This window comes from Crocodylus porosus, unplaced genomic scaffold (assembly GCF_001723895.1).
Source record: "Crocodylus porosus isolate Cpor-Errol unplaced genomic scaffold, CroPor_comp1, whole genome shotgun sequence".
NCBI classification, from domain to species: domain Eukaryota; kingdom Metazoa; phylum Chordata; order Crocodylia; family Crocodylidae; genus Crocodylus; species Crocodylus porosus.
The window spans coordinates 23,148,646-23,171,924 of NW_017728909.1; the positions used below are offsets into that span (position 1 = coordinate 23,148,646).

A 23,279-nucleotide genomic window follows, 5' to 3' on the forward strand; every position below is an offset into this window, starting at 1 on the left:
AGAGTAAACTGGATGCTTATCTTGCTGGGATCCTATGACCCCAGCTGACTTCCTGCCCTTTGGGCAGGGGGCTGGACTCAATGATCTCCCGAGGTCCCTTCCAGCCCTAATGTCTATGAAATCTATGAAATGGTTGAATATAGATTAGTGCTTTTTTTGCAGAACTGGGCTTGAACATACCAGATATGAACCTAGGCTAAAATGACCTAACAGTGGGATTTAACTGTCCAAATTGTTTTTAAAGACAGTTCATTTGAAAAAGAATTTTAATAGAGATCCTTAAATTTGCTCCTAACTCAGCACAGACAGGGACCTTAGGGAAAATACCAAAAATTAGTGATGAAAAACTTCATGTAGAAAAATCCATTCAGATGAAGCACAAGTTTATCATTTGAGGTGAGAAAAGGTTCTTTTTTAGTTAGATTCAGTCCATTTCACAGAGAACCAATCAGTTGTTATATTTTTTTTTTGTGGGAGAGATGAATACTCAAGTCATACTATGAACTTAATTTGTGCCACTTGCACCTGGAAGTATTTAATAACTGTCTCCAGCCATGGAACAAACCTTGGACTAATGCCATGTGCTGGGATACTGTAATTTTGATGTACACCTCTATGTAGAACAGGAAGGAGTCAAACTCTGCACATGAGACACAATATTAAATATCAAGAACTTGAAGCTGATAAGAGGTCCACATCTTGTCTATACTTCATTTTTTCACATACCTAATTGGAAAGTTTGTTTTAAAGAATAAATATCTAGGGTCCTCTTGAATAAGATATATGGGAGTGCCCACTGCACTCCATCCCCCCCAGCACTGATGTTTTTAAGTCATGGTGAGCTACTACATTGAATACATTTCTACTGCTTCATTCCTACAGCTGAGCAGCACCTTTCTTTCCCATTACCAGCAAGTCCTGTTTTTGAACCAGCCTTAAATGCTAGGCAAATATCAATGATCAGGGACCCAAACAGCTTATGCAGAATCCCTCTTATTACCCCCCTCCCAACTTGTCACATATGATTAGTGTGGCCCCATCCCCTATGAGATAGAACAGGGTCAGGCTGCAGAGCCTCATCTGCATATAATTTTTTGGAGCATCCAGGACTTGTAATGATAACATTTGGTTCCAGTCATGAGCGGGGGCTAATTAGTACATTTGTGAAATGTATCTGGAGTACATCCACATACTGAGCAATGCTGAGTCGTGGGGTCACCATGGCTTGAAACACTTGTCTGCTGGGTCCCAGCTCAGTGGTAAATTATAAGCCTTTTAGCTTTGGGCTAATGTCATGCATAGTTTGTATTACATACAAGCAGGCATAGAAGTGCTGCTTAAAAGTGTGTTTATGGAGTACCTGTGCTGACACCTACAACAGTTTCTACATGTATGTTTATTTCTAGGTCAGTTTTCTTGGGGGCCTTGGGGAGCTGCAGGCGCAGCACTCCTGCACCTGGGAGCCTGATCGGGAGCAGAAGTATAGCTCTGGCCAGCTAGGCTCTGGTTTGGGCCAGTGCACACTGCTGCCACATGCACCATCCTGCTTTTCTTTTTTTTGGTGTGTCTTTTTTTGACCCTGGGATTTCCCAGGGTCAAAAAATGCCCCTAGTACTGCAAAGCAGCAGTGTGAAGAATGCCTGCATGTGTGGTGTGTGGCACTGCAGACAGGTATGTGGTGCCACATATCACACATCTGCGCTTGTCTGGACATGGCTATTGGTGCTATCTAGTACAAAAAAAGTATATAGCCTGGCAAGTGCAAAACCCTGCAAGAGTAAACTTTATTTTCATCCCAAATCTGGAAACAAGTTTGACAGAAGTATAGTTTAGGTTCACGCCCCAACAAAATTTAAACAGCATCTTTTAAATAATTCAGAAAAGAAAAAAAACCCAACCAAAACAAAATTATGTGCTAATTACAAGTCTTATTTCAGTCACACTGACCAAAATTACTCATTCTAAGTTTGAAACATATTAGTATGACTTAGATTTAAGAGCTGCAAGAACAAAGGAGCATTTAATGTATCGGGCTATTTTTTTTTTTGAAAACCTAGTCTCCATTGATTCACTACAAGTTGCAGATACAATGGGGTCACTTAGGATCTATTTAACTCATTTTTTAAAGACGGCCATCTATATATCTAAACTTAAACTGTTAGTGCAGAAAGGGGAGGGCCCAGTTAAAATAAAAAATAAAATTGTGCTATCAAGGGGGAAAGATTTAACAATGAAAGGTAAAACTGCATGCTCAACTGGCCTTAGATAGACTTAAACCAATCAGTCAAATCTGCAAGGCAGGAGACACTGACAATAGCAATAAGACTTATCAGCACTTGATTCAAATCATAAAAGCTACCTCTTCTAATAAGACGTATCAACTAAGAAATAAACAGTCTAATGAGCAACATAAAATACAAAATGAAATGCTTGGTCTGTTTCAGGCACTTTCAAGATCATAGTTTATTTACTGTAGGTAAAAAGCTAGTATACAGATTAGGGATCCCTTAAATTATAACTCTATTGTTATACACCATCTAGTATTTTTGCTCTGAATGTTAACCAAAAAGTGTCTAAACACCTGTAACCCCCACTATAAGTTTGCACTGTTATGAGAAATAAAAGAATATATATAGAAATCAGGGTTTAATTTGTTCAATGCATAATATTTACACTGTGAAACAATGGGAGATGATAACAAGCAGTGGTAAAGAGGCAATAAATTTTAAAAAGCCAAAGTTTATATATTTTTTTTACAATAATGTGCTAATCAGCATAATTGTATATAAAAATTAAAATATCGTAGAGCTTCCCATTACAGAAGTTTTAATCATCTGAACTGTAGTCATTACTTGCTAACAATTTACATGCAACACCTGCTAGGACTGACATTTGATTTTTTTTTAAAGTGTTAAGTAGAATATGACATTTAAGAGACAAACATTAACTTGCGTACAAACAAAATTAAAAAACGCACTCAAGAATTGTACTGGTCACAAGCCTCTTCCATACAGAAAAAAATATAAACAATGATAGAAAGTGGTCTCTTTCCATATAATAAAGATTATAAAAGGTGACGCATAGACTGAAAGTACCTGGATGGTAAACTTCACAGACACTGGGAACAGAGTTCACACACATGCTCTTTATAAGAGGCCCATCTTTTCACCAAATGGCAATGGCTGAGAGCAAGTAAGGGGCACCAGGTGTACAACTAATTAAATCTTGCAAAATACTAAGATGGGGGTTGTTAATATACAATTCAAACTATATACAGATTACAGTGGAATGTATTCCATCTCAAAACTGCTCTGTGAAACAGCTGGACCCTTCTACAGCATGACTCAGCATAGTTATGACAAAAACGTAAGTACACAAGAGATGTATACGAGGAATACAATTTATGGGGCATTTTACATGACTTATTTATGGAACTTGAATGAATATTCCCATTTTAAAATAATTTTGTTATGCACATTGAACCAATGTCTATGTATAAAATGCCCTGACAGAGATTTTAATATTAACTTTGGGGATCTCAAAGGCCTTTTTTTCTTTTACTTTTGTATGAACTGTACTGCAGAATGCTGATGCACGTACACACCTATAGCAACCCAAGACTGGGTTGAGCCAACAGAGCATCATGCCCATTTCCTCCTTGAGGCGCTTTCTATGTTAAACTATTCCAGTAACCAAAAAGTTGGGGGAGAGGAGAGGGGGGATGTTCTATTAAGAATTTTAGGTAACTTGAATTTAACCAGAAGTGAAATGCCAATATGGCAGTAAACCCTTTTTAGAAAAAGAAGGTCTCTTGTACCAGCAGAATCCTGTATACAGATACACAAAGAAAGAGGGAATACACCACCTATCATTCCCATGAAACAAGCCAATTCATCATATGAGAAGGTACAAATTACAGAAGACATGAAAGTCAAGAGAAGAGAAACAACTGGTTTACATGAAAGAGGAGAGAAGAACACTTCAGTCTGATCGCAGTTATTTTGTGAAAGCTGCTACAACAGCCCACAGGACCTCATTCGTGTTGGTCTTCACACTTTCAGCTTCAGGGTCTAAATCCAGAAGTTGCCGCACTCTCTTTGTGGCTAAATCATACTGCTCATCCAAAAGAGGGGCAAAAGCGTTCTCAAGGACATCTGAAGCATGGGCTAAGTAAATGAGAGCCAGCAAGCGTTTGTCCATGCGGTGAGGGTCATTCACCCATTTGTCAAGAACTGCTTCTTGAACTTTCTTGATGAGGCGCTGTTTTATATTGTTGTTGGTGAGAGGATGAGTAGTCATGTCAAAAAGAAGGAAGTTCTGTTTCTCTGTTGTCAATACACCTTTTTCCACTAGGTTTTTAGCTAATCGTTCACGCACATTTCGTAACTGGTAGTGTAATTTTAACGGATTCCACGTTTCACCTAAAAAGGTGAGCAAAAAGAAAAAAAATCAGTTATTCATGACTGCATCTGTATTTTGACGAAGAATACATGTTTTCTCTTTTTCCGCTGTTCAGAAATAAAGGCCTGTTAGAATCACTGCTTACTACATGAAGGTGCTGAAGTCCCATTTGCTGTCCTTTAATCTAAGCTGATGTTTGCCTAGACATGAGGAACACAAGTGCTTCTCTGAACAGCTTCAGTGTATTTTTAATATTTAATTTAAAAAATACGCTATTTGTTTTCGCTTTGTTGTAGAATGAATGCAAGCTAAGCTAGGACTGTTATGGAAGTGACAAATAAAGCCATATATATGAAAGGGAAAAAAAAGACCAATGCAGAAGGAAGAGAGGAAATATTAATAGCAGGATTCTCAATAAAGAAAGGTTCTTTTCCAGCTTGTCCAGTTGTCCATTTCAAATGTATTCACTTGTGAAGGGCAGGGAATTTCCAGTTATTACCATTCTTTCTGCCTCAAAGCATGCCAATATTCATCCAGATCTTTGGTCTTAGGCTCATTTCCTTTTTTCTAGGCAAATCCGAGTTAAAAGCAACCACTCACTCACTCACTCATACCTTTATTACTGCATCTTTTGGTAGGGCTTAAAGAAATCTCTGATTTTTGTATAGCATAAATAGCACTTCCAAGCATGGTAAAGGAGAAGAAAAAATATTAAGCTTAATTGAGCCATTTCAAAATCTTTGGATTCTATTATGTAAATAAGAAGCACAGTATTATAATAGTAATTTAACAGCAGTACAACAAAAGGCAGTTGTGATACCAAAGGCTGACAAGCATTTTGACTTAACGCCTGCTTTCAGTTATAAATGGCTTAAAACTTCCACACTAGGAACTTAACATTTGAAAGAGGGCTACCCTGTTTGAAAGTTGTCTCCCCAAAATTTTAAAAGGAAAATGACTATTGTTTTAGCAAATAAAAGTCTTCCTCCATATATTATAAAATCCCCATACCTTTCAAAAGGCTGAGGAAATGAAAATTTTAAATTTGACCTGAGGATGAAAGGCCTCTCAAGAATTTCTCTAAATACCTGTTTGACCCAGTAAGATACAGGCCTCTGAGAATGCCATCTTCTATACATGCAATGAAAGCAACTCCTTCAGGACATGGCTGAGGAAAAGGGAGGACATGCTATCCCAGGTTACTTATCTAAGCAAAAGCTGAAGTCCTGCAGTGAATGACTTGGGTGCTATGAACCCACAGCTCTTCCGGCTCCATGATACTATCTACTGAGTAACACAAGTCTTTGTGGGAGTTTTGACTCATTCCAAATGACAGCCTCGGGGGGCACTAAATGCAGATATGCCTAAATAAAAATAGGTTATGTTGCCAATTATTGTCTAGCTTTCAGCTGTTTTTACTACTCAAACACAACTTTGTGCGTGCTAATAAAATCAGGAGTTGGGTGACACCTTGTGACCAAACTTCTAAATTACACAGAAGGTTGCCCTCTAGAGCAGTGGTTCTCAACCTTTTTGATTCATGACATGCCTAAAAAAAAAGCCTTCAAAATTTAGCAATGCTAAAAATAATTTAAATGCCAATATATTATGCATATTATAAAATAATTATTATAACTATATTATTAAAGGAACATGTTAGTTGTTGATTAGTTCATCATAATTATATAATACAATACAATACCATATTATATTACTTTCACCCAACTGCCACTGAAGTCAGGTGGAACTGCACCACACGCCTCATACCACACACCCAGATGAGGAAACGGCTGTGGCAGGAGCATGTGCTTGTGCTACACCCCTTGAATAGGTCTGCCCCTAAACAGCATCTCCCAGAAAAGAGGGTTGTGGGACAGATGGAACTATCCCACATGCCTTTTTCCCAGAGGGACACAGGAGCCAAACTGAGAAGCAGCTGCTGCGTGCATTATGTTAGGCATGTAAGCATGCCACCTCTGCTGCTGCTCTTCCAAGTTTATCTCCGATGTATCTCCTGGTGCTTGGGGCAGTTCTACCTAGAGCAGGGGCGGGCAATTATTTTGAGCGGACAGCCACTTACCCAGTTTTGGCAGGCTGTTGAGGGCCGCATGGGTAGCCCCGCCCCTTGACAGGTGCCCCGCCCCTTGACAGATGCCCCACCCCCTGGTCACCATGTTGGGACCAATGTCCCAGGGCCAGCACCAGTGGGGCACAAAGCAGGGCGCAGGCTGGCAGGGGTCCGTGAAGCTGGGGTGGGCTGCACCAGCAGGGAGGGGAGAGCTGGCCCAGCTCCACAGAGTCCCTGCCAGCTGGGACCACGCACTCCTGCCACCCTACTCTGGGCCCCACCGGCACTGTCCCCAGGACACCGGTGCGGGCCCCTGTACTCCCACTGGCTCCCCACCTGCTCACTTCCAGTGCCCCCAGCCCCATGGTACAGGTGGGGGGCAGTGCACAGTCCCAACCCCCTGCTTGCCAGCAGGGAAGAAGCTAGCGCTGAGCGTGGGGAAAAGTGGCCCCTCACCTGACCCATGGCCGGCACCCCGCTTTGCAGGCACTCACAGCTCATGTGGGGCTGTCCAGGCAGCTCCATGCAGGCTATGAGCGGCTGCAGTACAGGGTGCTGGCCATGGGGTGTGCAAGGGTCCACTTTTCTCTCCACAGGGAAGGAGCCCAAAATAATTGCCCGCCCCTGCCTTAAATGAAATGGCCTTAAATGCGCCATTTGCACATCATGATTCTTTGCAAACTGACATAAGTCTTGCTTTCCCTTTTCCTCAATTATAGTATATGCTGCAGTAATTTAGGACTGGATTTGCTATTTTCTGGCAATGGCTTCCAGTCAAAATCTAAAAATTTGATACCCACACACAGCTGAGAAGTCATATCTTTTTTTTTTAAAGAGTAGCGCTAAACCAATGATCTCCAAACCCTACCACCTCCAAACTAGCTATAAAAAAATACTAGTATTATGAGTTGGGTCAGTCATCTTTATTTTAAAGCACTGGTATTTTATAGTTAGTTTGGGGATTCTCTAAACCAAATCTCCTCAGAAAAAAAGCTTAGCAGGGTAGGCTAGGTCAGAAGTGACCAAACTGTGGCATAGGCAGCCTGTGTGTGTGGATCAGGGAGGGAAAAACCAGCACAGTATCAGATATGGGAGGAAGCAGAAAGCAGAGCAACAAATGTGGAAAGAACAGGTAAGGAAGCAGAAAGCAGAGCAGCAGACCAGGCACAGGAAGAAGGATGGGCGTGACACTTGGAGAGGGTGTAGGGCTAATTTGTGGCAGGCCTACCAAAACAATTGGGCCCCTACTGGGCTAGGACATGTACATAATACCCTTAAGAAGCATGTAAAGTGCTGGTGACTCATTAAGTACATTATTTGCACAAGTATTGACCTAATGGGTACAGAGCGGGAGGGAGAGTGTGTTAATATAGAGGATATGTTTTCGATAAGAAAAACAAATGCCTTTCAAGCCTGTAGAAATATTTGCAAAGTTAGTGACAACTGTGGTTAATAGTTCTCTAGAACTGAAAGGTAGCATGGCCATAGCACTTGCTTACAGGCACTGCACAGAACAGGAGGCCAACAAAGGACATCCAGAACTCATGTTAGTCATTTCTCTCTCTCTCCTTTCCTTCTCCCCAACCATTTCTGTATGGTTGGAATGAGAGAGAACTGAATGCAAGTTAAGACATGAAGCAAAAGGAAAAGGAAACAGAGAGGGAGGGAAGACAAGAATACAATTAAAAAGAAAGGAAACAAAAGTCAGGTTTCTCAGGTTAAGTTTACTTTATACAACTTGCCCATGAAAAAACCCATTCAAAGGGAATACTTTTTTTATTCATATAAATTCATCCTAGAATTCAAAGGCCTGTTCTAAAGGCATGCTATACTTTTAACAACAGAGTTTTCTCCCCACCTCCATTTCCTTTTTCAGGATATATAGTATGGTTTGTGTTTTTGAACCCCACCTGTATTCCATTCCTCAGATGGTACACATTTCATTTAAAATAACAGACAAGCAACTCTAATGAGTCTTGGCTTCAGCAAGATGAAACATATTATATATTAAAAGACGATCATCATTCAGTAATGGAATTCCCTTTTCATTTCAGATTAACTGAGGCACTGAAGTGGAGACAGACAATTGTCATGGATTTAAGTAAAGAAAACGTTAATTGCCTCTTGTAAGGGAATGAAGCAGATAGCGGGCTCAGGAGAACCCCAAGCTGGCGCGACCCAGCGCCGCCCGTACACTCCGGTTCGTGGCAAGCGACGGGAACTTAAACCTTACAGAGACCCGGAAGTGGGAGGTGCCGGAGCAACCCGGACCGACATAAGAGGAGCACCGGAGCGGCTCGAGAGGCGGGCAGATCCGGAAGCAACAAGGGCCAGAGGCGACGCCAGCGCAAAGGATCTCTGGCGGCTCCAGGACGCTTGGAAGGACAGCCGGACCTTCTGGGGTAAGCAGGGCCCCATCGAAGGGGTCAGAGCTCCGAGCAGCGGGCCAAGCAGGACCGAAGACAGCAAAACACCGCAGGGAGCGGCAGGAGTCCCATAAGGGCCAGGGCGGAAGTGTCCGCCCCGTGGTACGGGAGTGACGGGCATTCTTCTTTCTCTTTCGTTCGACTGCATGGGCGGAGCAGCCCATTGCGGGGGGTAACCAAAAGGGATCTGCCCCGGCCAAGGGGGGAGAAGGGGCACTGAGACTGAGGACAAGACTTGAAGCGGGCGGTACCCTAAAGAAGTGCTCTTGGCCACGCTTGGTTTTTTTTGTTGTTTCTTCACTGCCGTTACTCCACTTTGTTGGTATACTGTCCGGGGCCACCCCAAGGGAATGACCAGAGCAGTCTGACAGTTCATAATGGTGGATCGGGTGAGGGTGTAGGGGTGGAGGAGCCCTCAGGGTCCAGGGCCCCTAATGAAGAGAAGAGTCTCATTCTCGGACTGTACGCGCCAGACCAACTGGACAGATACAGATTAACAGCAAGTCGTAGCAGGCGAGACCAACGCGTACGCACGTCCACACCGGGTGAGTCACTTTGGTTTTACCAAGAGCAGTCCCTATTAGGGCGACGCAGACTCCGGTGGGGCCCTCTCACAGGGTCTCTCTCACACCTCTACAGAAATGGAAGAATCCAATTTGCATTCCACTCCTGATATTAATTTGTGGGAAAATTTCAAGGTAATTGTGTCCGAATAATTCATTTTGCATCCATCATTCTGAACAGATTAGAACTGACTACCCTGATCGGTCAAGCTTGAAAATATTGGCTAAAAAGATGAGTTATGAAAAGTTAAAGACTGTAGCCTTGTCCTTTACCACTCCTTTATAACCTCAAAAAGCCTCAACATAATTTGTGTTCTTGTGTTTTGTCTTAAAAATTTTGGTTCACTTCCCTTTCTTTGCTGGAGAATCCAAAGTGTGAACTCCCATAAGGATGTAACCTGAACTGCACTCTCTTTTCACTCAGGTAACTGTATCTTGGAACTCAACCCTATTCAACTGATGGTTCTTCTTGAAGAAAGTTGTTGTACATCCAAATATTTAGCTTCCAAAGTTTGAAGAGCCAGGCAAATGACATCCTCAGAACTTTGCATTTTGATCCCTTCTACCACTGCCTCAACAGGATCAACAATTATTTGTACCCTTATACTGCTCAAAAGCTACCAGCAAGATTTAGCCTCAGTTTGAGAGATGCTACAAGACTGGTTCTTTCCCTGAAGACCTTGCAATTTATTTTCTAGGCTAGTGATGATAGATGAATAGACAGAGTTGTGTACCATCGCTAGACTAGAAAGTATATAAGTAAATAAAATAATCAATGTCCACATCATACCACTAAGTAGCTCGATCCAGTTCTGCACTGTTTCAGGAGGCTGGGTTTCCTTAATATGCTTCAGAGCTTCGTCAAGTAGAACATCCCCTGTAGGAGCATCTGACTTGCAGATAACCTGATGAAAAAAAAGTGTATTAGCTGATTTTGTTTATACACCTTAACATCTAGAATGAAAAAACTGGAAAACTCCACCTGTATTCCCACAACTGGGGGAAATAAAAATACCTTTTCCAAAGAAACAAGGTAAATTTGGACTTTAAATACATCTTATCTTTTTTACATAGATCTATGTAGAATTAAACTTGAAATTATGACAACCTGCAATATGACTTAAACATGACTTAATAAATGTTAAGCAACACATTTGTAGCAAAGTTTTCAGGAAACTGACCCAATGAACTGGTGTCTAAAAACAGAACTTGAAGTGTAAACCAGCTTTCGACAACACTGGCCTATTCTTAAAGAAAACTGTATTCATTTTAGTTATTTTACTATTTATTTCAACTCTTAGCTCATTCCAAGTTGAAAAACCAAGTGGTAGTTTAACAAACACAAATGCTTTCCCCTCTCCTTCCAATCTATAAATAAAAGTTAAGTGAGAGAGCTCTACTATTTCTAATGTCTTAAAGGAGACATTGACTAAAAACATCAGTTCAATTCACTAACTACAACAAATAATTCCTGTATTTATTAAAACTTTTAATGCAGAACATGTTGGTTTAATAAACCTTTTCCTTGGCAATTCAGAAAGCTTTTAGGTAACCTTAAGTGTGCTGGACTGCTGTGTTAAACTGCAGTTTAACCGAGTTTCATTAGCCATCCAAATAAACCTTTGACCCATCAAAATTAAAAAGAAATTGTAAAAAGAAATATATCATTAGCCATTTTCTGAATAAATATAGCTATGTAGTGAGTTAAATAAAATATCTAGATTGTTTCAACTTGATTAGTATAAAGACCAAAGTTAGTGTAAAGGCTAAGATCTATTTACAAGTCAGCATGGTTTCCAAACACCAAGTACTCAACCTCTCTCCCCTGAGGAAAATAGTTTTAAAATGTGCAAAAAAAATTAAACTCAGCTATTGCCAATTTATATCACAATTAGAAACACTCATATGGATTGTTTTATCAGTTTATTTGATTTATCAGTTTATCCGGCCCTAAAAACAGGGGTTAGCAACCTTTTTTCCAGTGGGGTTCCACTTCAACAGAGGTTAGCTCCAAATGTGAGTTCTTTCCAAACAGCGCCCATACTACTACCACAAGAGCTGGAGCCACCGCTTTCCTCTACTGCCTAGCCTTTTGGCTTTGTGGGCCATATAAAATAACTTTGTGGGCCACATTTGGCCCATAAGCCATACGCTGCCAACACCTGCACTAGATGATAGAGAGATAAAAACAGCCATTATGGATTTGTCAAAAAAAACCCCAAAAAAACAAAGAAACACATCAAGACAAATCAAGTTTCCTTCTTTGGTATGTTAACTAGCTTTAAAGATAAAAAAGCAGTAGGGTTGATCTTAACTTTAATATTGTTTTTGACATTGTCCCAACACCCACATGACATTTATAAATCAACTAGGGAAATAGGGTCCAGATGAAAATCGACACCAGGTAGGAACATAACTGTTTGAAAAGCTACTTAGCGTAATTATTCAGAGTTCGCTGTCAACTTGGAGAACCATTTCAAGCAACGTCTAACAGGGATCTGTCCTTGACCCATCTGTATTCAACTAGTAGGCTAAAAAAAGATGGCGGACTGGTGCATTTATAAAGTCTACAAAAACAACAAGCACTCTGGAAAACAGGACCATATATTAATTTTCCTGTAATTGCAGTGTATGGGAACTGGCAGTCCTTTCATTTTCCTTGCTTTTACCTATGGCACGCTGTCAGGTGTTCTTGGGGTTTCCAATTATGTGCATAACGATGTAAAGGTGGCATTTTTGTTTTTAATGACGATTTTGGAGAATTCTTAGTAAATGGCTCTCTACCAACTTACCAGTGCAGGGGCTGGACTCAATGGCTCAGAAAGCTCCTTCCAGTCCTATGGCCCTCAAATTAAAATGTTTTAAATAAATTGGAGAGGTGCCCTTCCCCTGCCGCCAAAAAATATATATCAACAAAATGGAAAGCAATAAAGATAAGTACAAAATCCTACATTTAGGAAGAAAAGAAAATAAATCAAAAGGCATAAATACAAAATAAGAGACCACCTAAGTAGGTGGCAATATGACACAAAAAGGACCTAGTAGTTTTCATGGACTCTAAGCTAATTGAGCCAACCATGTGATACTGTTGCAAAAAAAGGCAAATCTCATTCTGGGATTTATTAGCAGAAGTGCTTTAGGTAAGACCCAAGAGGTAATTATCCCACCCTACCTGGCCTGATACAGTCTTAGCAGGAGTGCTATATAGTGTTAGTTATCCTACATTTAAAATAAATTTTATAGACAAAATGGAAAGAGTTCAGAGAAGTTTACCAGGAATGGAGAAAAACTAATAGTTTATAAAAATAGACCACCGAGTGGGGAATGAAATACTGGTAGTCTCCCATTATTCAAAAAGTTGTTACAAAGGAGATAGTGATGGATTATTTTGCATGTCTACCAGCGTAAGGACAAAAAGAAATTAATTTAAATTTGCCACAAAGAAGATTTAGGTTGGATATTAGAAATATGAAACCTCTCTTCAACTATAAGGGTAGCAACAGCAGTCCTGAAAACAATGGGAGCTAGTCAACTTCAATGTTGCAATCAGTTCACTTGGCCTTAGATTATCTTTTTAAAAAGGTAAGCAAATATGCAGAAATATGTAACATAAGATTCATCTTTCATTAGTTACATCATGCAGAAGATCTGCATTCCAGATACAGCAGCATTTTTAAAATAACTTAACGCAGCACTAACTACTGGGCCATGCATGAATTCAATTACAGAGTGTCTTAATGAAGACCCATTCTCAACGACAATTTTAAATTAAATTTATTGGCATTACATCTGTGGCATTCTTAAAGAAAAGAGTATTTATTTAACATCTATTTGAACACTTACATGAATGCTGGTAATTTCAAAGTACTTAAAAACTAACCCTTACAGAACTCCAGTGAAAATCAAAATGTTTTGGTCTCAGGCCAAAACCAGAATTAAATATGGAACAGAAACGCACAATTCCTTGCTTCCAATCCTATGCTCAGATCGCAGTCCTGTCTACTACCACCACCAGACTGCACAAAAGTGTGTTAAAGCATAACATTACCCCATATCCCAAAATTCATGGTATCCATCAGACAAAAACCCATCCCTCCCTACAGATCAGGATTCTAGTAAATTTGAATTTACTTCAGATGCTATTCAGCATCAAGACCAAATACTAGGTAGACATCAATATTTGGGAAATCACAAAGGCAGTTCATTTTGGCCAGCAACTTTGACATAAGGAGTGATATAATCCATTGTTTTCAAATTTCCAAAGCCTGGACATGAAGGAAGGATAACCAGCGTGTCTGGATTCTGAAAGCACGATGAACAGAACAGCTTTTTAAAAGCTGAAGATGTGCTATACAGTTAGCTAGCAATGGAGCTGGAAAAATAGAAGCCTGTTTTAATAATACTGTAAACAGAAGCAACAGAACTGAATGAAATGCTCAGAAACAGATAGTATAAGACCAGTCTGTCCAATACAAAATTATGATCGATCTATAGTGATTTCATCTGAATTAAGATAATTTCTTAATATGATTTGATTTTTAACAGGTAAGGCATCAATACATTACATATTGTAAGGTATTATTACAATAGCTAAATCACCAGCATGACAGACCAAAACTATATAACATTTTACATTTCTAAAACAAAAAGCCACTAGTTTATAACTGGTTTTGGTTAAGTTGTATTTAATAGTTAAGAAGCCAGGAACATGAAAACAGACTCTTCTAGTTTGATTGGTAACATAATATTGTTTGGTTTCTACAGAATTTTCCATTTAAAAGAGGTTTTCAACCAGTAGGACATGACTGAAGAGATGTGGTTTTGGGTTGATACTTTTCTTAATCTTAACAGAGTTTGTTTCTAATCCTGACAGCTGTAGTACTATGATTGAGAAGGCATGTTGAATATAAATGAATATGGTGATGTTTGACCACCACAGCATCTCCAAGAAGAATAAACTACTCTATTCTCTTTCAGATCCCATGGACTGTGCAGTTCTGGAATCAGGCATTTTGCCACTCAATTTACCCGCTTTCCTGCAGCTATATTCTTGCTTCTTTTCTTTCCATTATGCTAGGACCAATCTGTAGTTCTTTTCTGCTTACCACCTCTTCCTTCAATCCTTCAGGTGAAAACTGGATTACAATGCTCCCAGCAAGTTTCCATGGGGACAAGCATCAGAGTAAAACCAGCCATCCTCCCTTTCTCACCTGCAGGGATATTCTGAAGGCATCTCTGCTCACTAATGTACACTGGCTTGCTCCACATGCTTCTTTCTAGGCTTAGGTTGACAGATTTTTAACCTAGAGATCTTGATCACCCTCTGTACCCTTCTCATGCTGCTACCATAAAAGGATCTGGGGGAAATGGATCACAGCCTTAGGACTGAAACTATTTTTACAGATGGGCAAATCAAAGGCGGGGGGAAGAGGGGGGCAGGAGGGGGAAGATGATAATTTTTTTTTTTTTTTTTTTTTAGAGATTTGCAAAATGCTCAAAATTTTGACCTTTAGATAAATCAGAACAAACACAAATGTGCAACAATGCCCTTGCCAATATCAGCATTATTTATCATGCATTAGTGCATTATACACCTGATAGCTGAATGTGTACACTTCAGTTTCACCAAAAATCTAGTGATTTTCCACAATACAGCAGTGCTAATCTGCAGCAGGGTGGTGGTAAATATGAAACATCTCGCATCAATTGCTCTTTAAGCAAGTTCTTTCACAGTATGGTCTTTATATTTTGATAATCTACTTTCTAATACATGGTTAATTCAGAATTGCCAACCTTAAATATTTGCAAATCACAAATCATTCACCCCAAAGTAAATTTTTGTTTGCTTGTTTGTTTGAAGTTAAAAGTATTGGGTTCCTGTTATTTACCTTTTGGTTTGGAGCATTTAGGATACAACTGGGTTATATTTTCAACCCTTTTTTCCTCAGCAACAATTAGGGTTGGAAACCTACTTCAAAAAGTTGAATTTCTCACATAATCAGTTGTCTCCAGAAAGGAAGCCATTAGGCAAAACACCAAAATTATCATGAGGCTCATGAGCAGAGATCCTGGTTTCTTGTTTAAAAATTCAAAATTCTCTGATTAAAAACCCCCAAAATCCATGTATCCAAGGGTGCCGAGGGAGTTGTCTCAGGATGTGACTGCAGAGCTGATGGGCATAATTTTTGAAAACATGTGGCGATCAGGGGGGTCCCAGATGACTGGAAAAGGGCAAATTTAATGCCCATCTTTAGAGAAAGGGAAGAAGGAGGATCCAAGGAACTACAGACCAGACAGCCTCACCTCAGTCCCCAGAAAAAGCATGGAACAGATCCTCAAAGAATCTATTTCTAAGCACTTGGAAGAGACGAGGGTGATTAGAAACAGTCAGCATGGATTCACCAGGGCAAGTCATGTCTGACCAACCCGACTGCCTTCTGTGATGAGATAACTGGCTCTGTGGATATGGGGAAAACAGCGGACATAATATACCTTGACTTCAGCAAGGCTTTTGACAGCGTTTCCCACAGCATTCTTGCTAGCAAGCTGAGGAAGTATGGGATGGATGAATGGACTGTAAGGTGGATAGAAAGTTGGCTGGATTGTTGGCTACTACCCGTTGAGTCCAATGGCTCAATGTGTAGTTGGCAGCCAGTATCAAGTGGACTACCCCATGAGTCGGTTTTGTTCATTATCTTCATTAATGATCTAGAAGATGGGATAGGGTGCACCCTCAGCAAGTCTGCAGATGACACCAAGCTGAGGGGAATAGCAGATACACTGGAGGGAAGGGCTAGGATTCATAGTGACCTAGACATGAAGTTCAACAAGGACACACAAAATCCTGCACTTAGGACAGAAAAATCCCATGCACTGCTACAGGCTTGGGACCAACTGGCTAAGCAGCAGCTCTGCAGAAAAGGGCAGGGGGGTTACAGTGGACAGCAAAATGGATATGAATCAGCAGCATGCCCTTGTTACCAAGAAGGTTAACAGCATACTGGGCTGCATTAGTAGAAGCGTTGCCAGCAGACTGAAGGAGGTAATTATTCTGCTGTATTCTGCACTTGTAAGGCCACATCTAGAGTACTGTGTCCAGTTTTGGGCCTCCCACCATAGAAAAGATGTGGACAAAGTGGAGAGTCCAGCAGGGAGCAACAAAAATGGTGAGGAGGCTGGGGAATGACTTAAGAGAAGAGGCTGAGGGAACCAGGTTTATTTAATTTGGAGAAGAGAAGATTGAGCAGGTATTTCATACCAGCCTTTAACTACCTGAAGGGGGGTTCCAAAGAAGATGGAGTTAACCTGTTCTCAGTGGTGACAGATGACAGAACAAGGAGCAATGGTCTCAAGTTAAAGCAAGAGAAGTTTAGTTTGGATATTAGGAAAGACTCTCTCACTAGGAGGGTGGTGAAGCACTGGAACAGGTTTCTTAGAGAGGTGCTGGAATCTCCATCCTTGGAGGTTTTTAAGGCCTGGCTCGACAAACCCCTGGCTGGGATGATTCTGATTTGAGCAGGGGGTTGGACTAGATGACCTCCTGAGGTCCCTTCCAACCCTAATTTTCTATTATTCTATAATAATGTTTACTTGATATATTTAAAATTTAAAAGCAATTTGGAAACCTAGCAGTGCCTCAATCATAATAAAATAAATTCTAAATACTTATATACTTGGCATTTGATTTTGGTTTTTTTGAATCAAGGAAAATCAGAGCTTCCCCTGCTCCCTTCACTCACCAGGATGCGGGTCCAGCTGCGGTTGCCCCCCCTGCCACTTTGTGGCACTGAGCAGCCCTGATATGCTGGTGCCCCACCCATGCTGTTGCCTCCCACTCCCAACCCAGAGTATCCCAACCCCCAGCCTTGCTGGTGCCCCTCACTTCTCACCCGCAGTCTCCCACTGCCCCCAGGTCTGCTGGTGCCCCTCATTCCTGACCTGCTGTTCTCCATCCCCCCTGGTGCCAGCCCTGGTGTGGGGGAAAGGGGATAGATGGACATAGGTGATGCCTAGGTGACATGTTGGGGGGGGGAGTAAAGGGAGCATGTGCCCCACCCAGAGTTCTCCACCCACCCACAGCGGGGCACCAGACTGCAGCCTTGTTGGATCAGCATCAGGCAGCCCAGTGGGTGGGACCCAGTGTGGGAGGGAGTGCCACACCACCTTGGCCACCAAGGTGAGGCACCCCCTGCTGCCTGGGGGGGCACAACTTGTGTTGCCACCACTGCCAGAACCCCATGCCAGTCACACTGCCAAGGTGAGGCACTGCAGCACTGCAGAGTTGTGTTCCCCTGCTGCTGCCAGGTGGGCAGGGGGTGCTTTACCATGGCAGCATGGCAATCCTTGTGGCGGCAGCAGCACTGAGCCTCCCTGCCCCACTCCATCTCCCCACTCCAGGCCCCATCTGGTGGGCTGCAGAAGCAGCTCCTTCCTGGTGCCTGTCCGGCCAGGCTGCAGTCCCACGCCCCACTATGGGCGCAGAATTTGGGGGGCGGGAGAGATGGGAAACTGAAAATTTGGATGCCTGCTCATGACAAAGGGGGTTGGCAACACCAAGAAGCAAGATCCAGATCATATTCTGCCCTCTTAATGTCTTAAGCCTACATAGCTCCTTAACCAAAAATAAGTACATATCAGCTTAGGAAAGCAAACCTACTCTACACTGCTCTTCCATTCTCTCGGTAAACAGCCTTCCACACCTTTGGAGCACAGGGGAGTTATCTACAAGCAGCCAATAGGAAATGCTTTGCACAGGAGTGTGGGAGCTATTACCCTTAAGCCTGAAGGGGTTTGACCCAACAACTTCCACTTCCTAGAAAACTGTTTATAAGCTATTACTGTAGACTAGGCTGGCTTGAGTACTCCCATTCCTCTGGCTGAAGCTGGGCCTCTAGGTGGAAAGCACCCACAACAAGTCATGAATATAGAAGAACAGCAAGCAAGAAGCAGCCTAAGTCTGTAGCCCAGGGAGGAGCACACCCCCTAGGAGGAAGGGAGCCCTAGGTTCTGCTCCAAACATTGTTAATGCATTTTGCACCAACTACTCAAAACATTACTCAAAACAGGGGGTCTCAAAGCAGTGCCATCCTTACTAAATCAAAGGGTCACACCCTCTCTTGCTCTTTTTATGGCTTTATGCATGACTCTTGCATTTCTTCCCACTCAGTTGCTCAACTAGCATAAAGCTGTGCTATGCCACCCCATCTCTGCAGTACTCACCTCTGTTAAACAGACTGTTATTCTACTACATCTGCACTCACCCTCACTATAGAAGGGATGGGGAAAAGCAAGCCCAGGCAGCTGGCTGTTCCAGGGGGTGGAAACTTGCAGGCCTTGACCTCCACTGTAGCAAAAGGTTGCCAACCCCTAACCTAGACAATTCACTCAACTCCTTGACTACAGTATTTGGAACTACAGGTTTCCAATGCAGTGAAAACTGCCCAAGCAACACAAAATTTACTTACTAAACAATGGCTGTTAGAAAAGGTACATCTTTCAGTTGTGCTGCCAAATGGCTACTTACCAAATCCTACAAGACTTCCATGAAATGTTAGGATTTCAAAACGGCCAATATGACCCTTGCAGGTATAAACAGGGAAATCTCAAATAGGCTACACCACCTCTGTATCTGGCATTCATGTGGCTGCCTTTAACATACCGTGTCCTGTTCTTATCCATAACTCAGCAAGAATGTTGATAAACTGGAGAAGGTTTAGAGAAAAGCTATATAAATTATTAAAGGACTGGAAAAGAGGCGTTATAGACTGAGCTCCTTGAGCCTGTTCTAAATTTATCTAAGGTAAAGTTAAGGGCAACTTGACCAGTCTGTACATCTCCCCCAAGTGATTAAGAAACTTGATAACATATTGGCCATTTTCAATCTAGCAGACAAAATGGCTGAGTTGAAACCAAAATGACTCAAAATGAGGTGCAATATTTAATAGTGAGGATAATTAACCAAAGAATACCTTTCCAAATATGGTATAGGATTCTCTACCACTGGAAATTTTTAAATCGGTATTGTCAGATATAAAGAAAACTCTACACAGTTTTGATTCAGTACATACTACAATGCACAGCCCCTTTTCCTCCCTTATGCTAAGCAGCTTTCTATTTTAAATTTTACTTTGGTCAATTTCATTCTTTCATATCTGCAAGTAACTACCCAACCCTGATTCTGTGTGATCTCACCAAATTCAAACCCAAAGAAGCTGATAAACTCCCACTGACTTCAGAAGAGCTCAGACTGCCCATCTAGTTTGGGAAGGGAACACTTAAAGTCTACTTTAGCAGTGAAAGTTGTTCTCAGCTCATACCATATTTATAGCATAAATTAATAGCTAAAGCAAATCCACTGATCCTGCTCAGTTTTGGTATATACCATAATTTACCTGTTTGTAACAAGCATTTGAAGTTTAAAGCAGATTACTTTCTTCAGACTACCTCACGTACTTTTCATTACGCAGTTGCTGGCATATTCTACAAATGCTAAAAAATATGCAAATGGTATGTGTTTTTTAAACTAAAAAGACAGATGAAATTCTAAGCAAGTTGCTCCTGAGACTACTTCTGAGTAAATGTCAAAACTAGACATTTAACATCAAGTTCTTGGAGTCTTTTGGAGTTTTTTCTTTTTATAAATTAAATGCAAGGTGATGATTTGGCTTTTATTCTTTACTGCATGTGTGCACAGACTAGTTTTCTAAAAAAATCCTTAGAATTTTATTTAAAAAGCAGAGTTAGACTCTTAGAAAGAAGAAAAAAACTAGACATATTGATTATATGGAACAAATATAGCCTTTAAGAAACATTCTTGAACATCTGACAAGCCAGAGAACTCTAAAGTTGGGAATGAGGTCAGATTCTGTGCAAATTAAAGCTGAATACAGCTGAACCAGGCTAGCCAAAGCAAGAGCTGTCTGCATGAACAGAAGTCCAATTCTCCAGAAAAGAAGAAGGCTGGAAAAGATTTGGAAAAGTTTCAAAAAAGTTGCTTTAAGAAGTTGTGTAAAAATATAATATTGACAGGGAAGTCTAGGCAGAAAAGTAAATTTATTTTGAGGCAAAAGGCAATATTTTACCTTTTCAACCCCAATATCCTGATTTTAGAAGTACCCATTAGCATACTGTGAGTAATAATCCTCAAACAGGGAGACATGACTTACCATAAAGCCTGCAAAATCCAGGTGCAAAAGCAAGTAAAAGCCAACTCAGATTTGCAGCCTAATGAGGGCCTCAATTCAATAAAGTACATAAGGAAATGCCTGACTCTGAGCACTGAATTTACTAGCTTAAATGAGACTGGTCATATCATTAAAGGTAAGCGTGTACCACATTTACCTGAATCAAAGTCAACCCTGAATTTAGATGACTCCCCAAAAGTAGATTCTATATATTGAAAATTTATAAATGTTATAATTTTCCAGGTGTAGAACCTAATTATCAGGGGGTGCCCTAAATTCTTCTCTCTCCCCCTGCTACAGCAGGGAAAACAGTGGCTAGGGGATAGGGGGTTCAGGCGGCCCCCTTGCTCAGTGCCCCTGCCACTTCTTTCCCTGGCAGCCTTCCTGCTCCACCTTCACTAGCACCCCTCAGCTCCCCAAAGCCTCTTTCCCTTCCATCCCCCAAATCCCACCCCACCCAGTCTCTGCCTCTTTCACTCACCCTCCTCCCCACTTACTGCCAGACACTGCTGGGGCTCTGATCCCTCCCAGAGCACATCATGTGGAAGCTTAACCCTTGTCAGTCCTGGACCATGCAGCAATGTTGGTGATGCTGACTGGCCAGGCAGCGGACAGAGTTTTCATGTACTCTGTGCCTGGGAGGGAACGCAGCTCTAGCTGGAGCCAAGATACACCTGACAGTAAAAGGGAGAGGGCAGAAGCTCCAGAGGGCAAACAGAGGTGGGGCAGGAGGGTGCTCTGGGTCTGACTCTGGCCCCAAACTAGACTCAGGGCCAGAGTCAGAGCTGCAGCAGCTTCTCTCCCTTCCTGCTTTGCATGCAAATACAAGACAAGGGGTTCCCCCCCTCCCCCTGCCGGGGCTGATCAGGGGAAAAAGCTTGGTCTTAGATTCAAGCAAATGTGGTATTTATGTTCTCTGAGGCTATGACTTTCTTTTCTTTTTAAATGGTAAAAGTCAGTTCTTTAGAGCAAGAACTGTACCCTGGAGCACATAAAGTATATTTTACAGTGCTTATTAATACGCAGCACATACTGTATATACTACACTGAGGTTTTGATTATTTGGAACTCCCTCAGTGCAAATAAAGAATATTTTCTTCACAGGGCAATTTACATTTAGTCTATCACTTAGAAGAGTACATAAAAATAAACACTGATTTCTTTTCTTCTTACCTTTCTTGTTAATAAACTTTTGCGCCTCATTCCACATGCCTCCAGCTGAAGTCGCCCTCTCAATGCCAGTTCAATTAACATACAGCCACGCAACCCAGAGGAGATGCAATCATTCCAGAAGGATGTGTAACCCTGCAGAATGAGGAAAAACTAAGCAAAAGTTTTCCATCTGCACCTAACTAAAAAGACATGCTGTCTTCCCTAGTCACTTTGTCCTACACTCTAATCCTGAGAAAAAGTAGCTATTTAAGCCTCAACTCTTATGATGAAAAAAAAATCTAATAGAAAAACTACTTCCAGTTGTTTCTCAATCACCCTGCTTCTTAGAAAAAAAAGTCACACAGAACACTGTACTGAGAGAGAGCCAAAAAATTATCCCCAATATACAGTTTTACACATATACACAAGAAGCACGAAGAAATTTTTTCTGCAATTCACTTCAGGTGGCTTCAAAGTTTAGACAATTCGTATATCATCATCTGCATTTCCTCCAAAAACTTTACATTCATAAAAAATATGTACTGATGAAACACAAGTTATCAGATTACCATATGCTCTTGCATATAACATGCACTCACCCCCCCTCCCAATCAGCAGAAGGAAGTTGGGGTGCACGTTATATGCAAGAAATAGGCAACCCCTATGGGTCCAAAAATTTGCCACTGGGGAAGCAGTAGCAGTGTTAATTGTTGTGACTCTAAGAGCTCTGAGGTCCCCCCAGTCAAATTTCTAGACCCATACGGAGGCCCTGCTGGCCAGACGACATGGCCCCACGTGCCCGATCAGGCTAGTGCATAGAGCCCATCTGTGGACAGACCCAGCGTGCCACCCAATCCAGAGCACAGGGCTGGCAGCAGACTTAGAAGCAAACTCTGCTCTCTAGCTGCTGCTACTCAGTTACCACGAAGACTTTTCCCCCCACCCATAACTACCCTTTAAAAACCAAGGTCCATATTATATACAGGACATGCTGTATGCAAGACAAAATGACATTATTAATTGTAAGATTATGTAAAATTTAGCATAGAATCAGATTTTATGCACCACATTTTAATTTACTGTTTTCAAATAGAAGAGCAGGTGAAAAAGAAAAGTTTCCCAAATCAATTCTAAAGCAATTAGCTATTTTTCTCATCGCTACATTGCTTGAAATACATGTACTTAAATATTTTTTTAAATCTACTACAGGCAATTTCTGTAAGTGCCACAAGACACTTAATGAGTGTCCTATGAACTGCTCCAAGTCCACAATACTGCCACTTAAATTTCTGTGATCTTCATACCATTCTGCTCTGGAAACAGGTCAGAAGGAACGGAAGAGAGATTAAACAAAGAAATCTCATCCAACTTCTAGGACTACATTGCTACCGGATTACATGCATAACACTGCTTGACAGTTTGTGTCAGGGCTGTCCTACTGGTGGCTTCTGCATGGGGTTAACTTGTGCCCCTCTTCCCCTACCCG

The 23,279-nt window shown here is 41.4% G+C and overlaps 1 protein-coding gene across 1 annotated transcript; it reads right to left on the minus strand.

Annotated features, from left to right (window-relative positions):
- Positions 1-2,066: 2,066 nt before the first annotated feature.
- Positions 2,067-21,974, minus strand: GOLPH3 (golgi phosphoprotein 3). Its single transcript, XM_019531917.1, has 3 exons — positions 21,815-21,974; positions 10,249-10,363; positions 2,067-4,421 (listed from the first exon to the last, which is right to left on the minus strand). Exons 1-3 carry the CDS (start codon positions 21,893-21,895, stop codon positions 3,997-3,999), a joined length of 621 nt encoding a protein of 206 aa, XP_019387462.1. The 5' UTR covers positions 21,896-21,974; the 3' UTR covers positions 2,067-3,996.
- Positions 21,975-23,279: the final 1,305 nt, after the last annotated feature.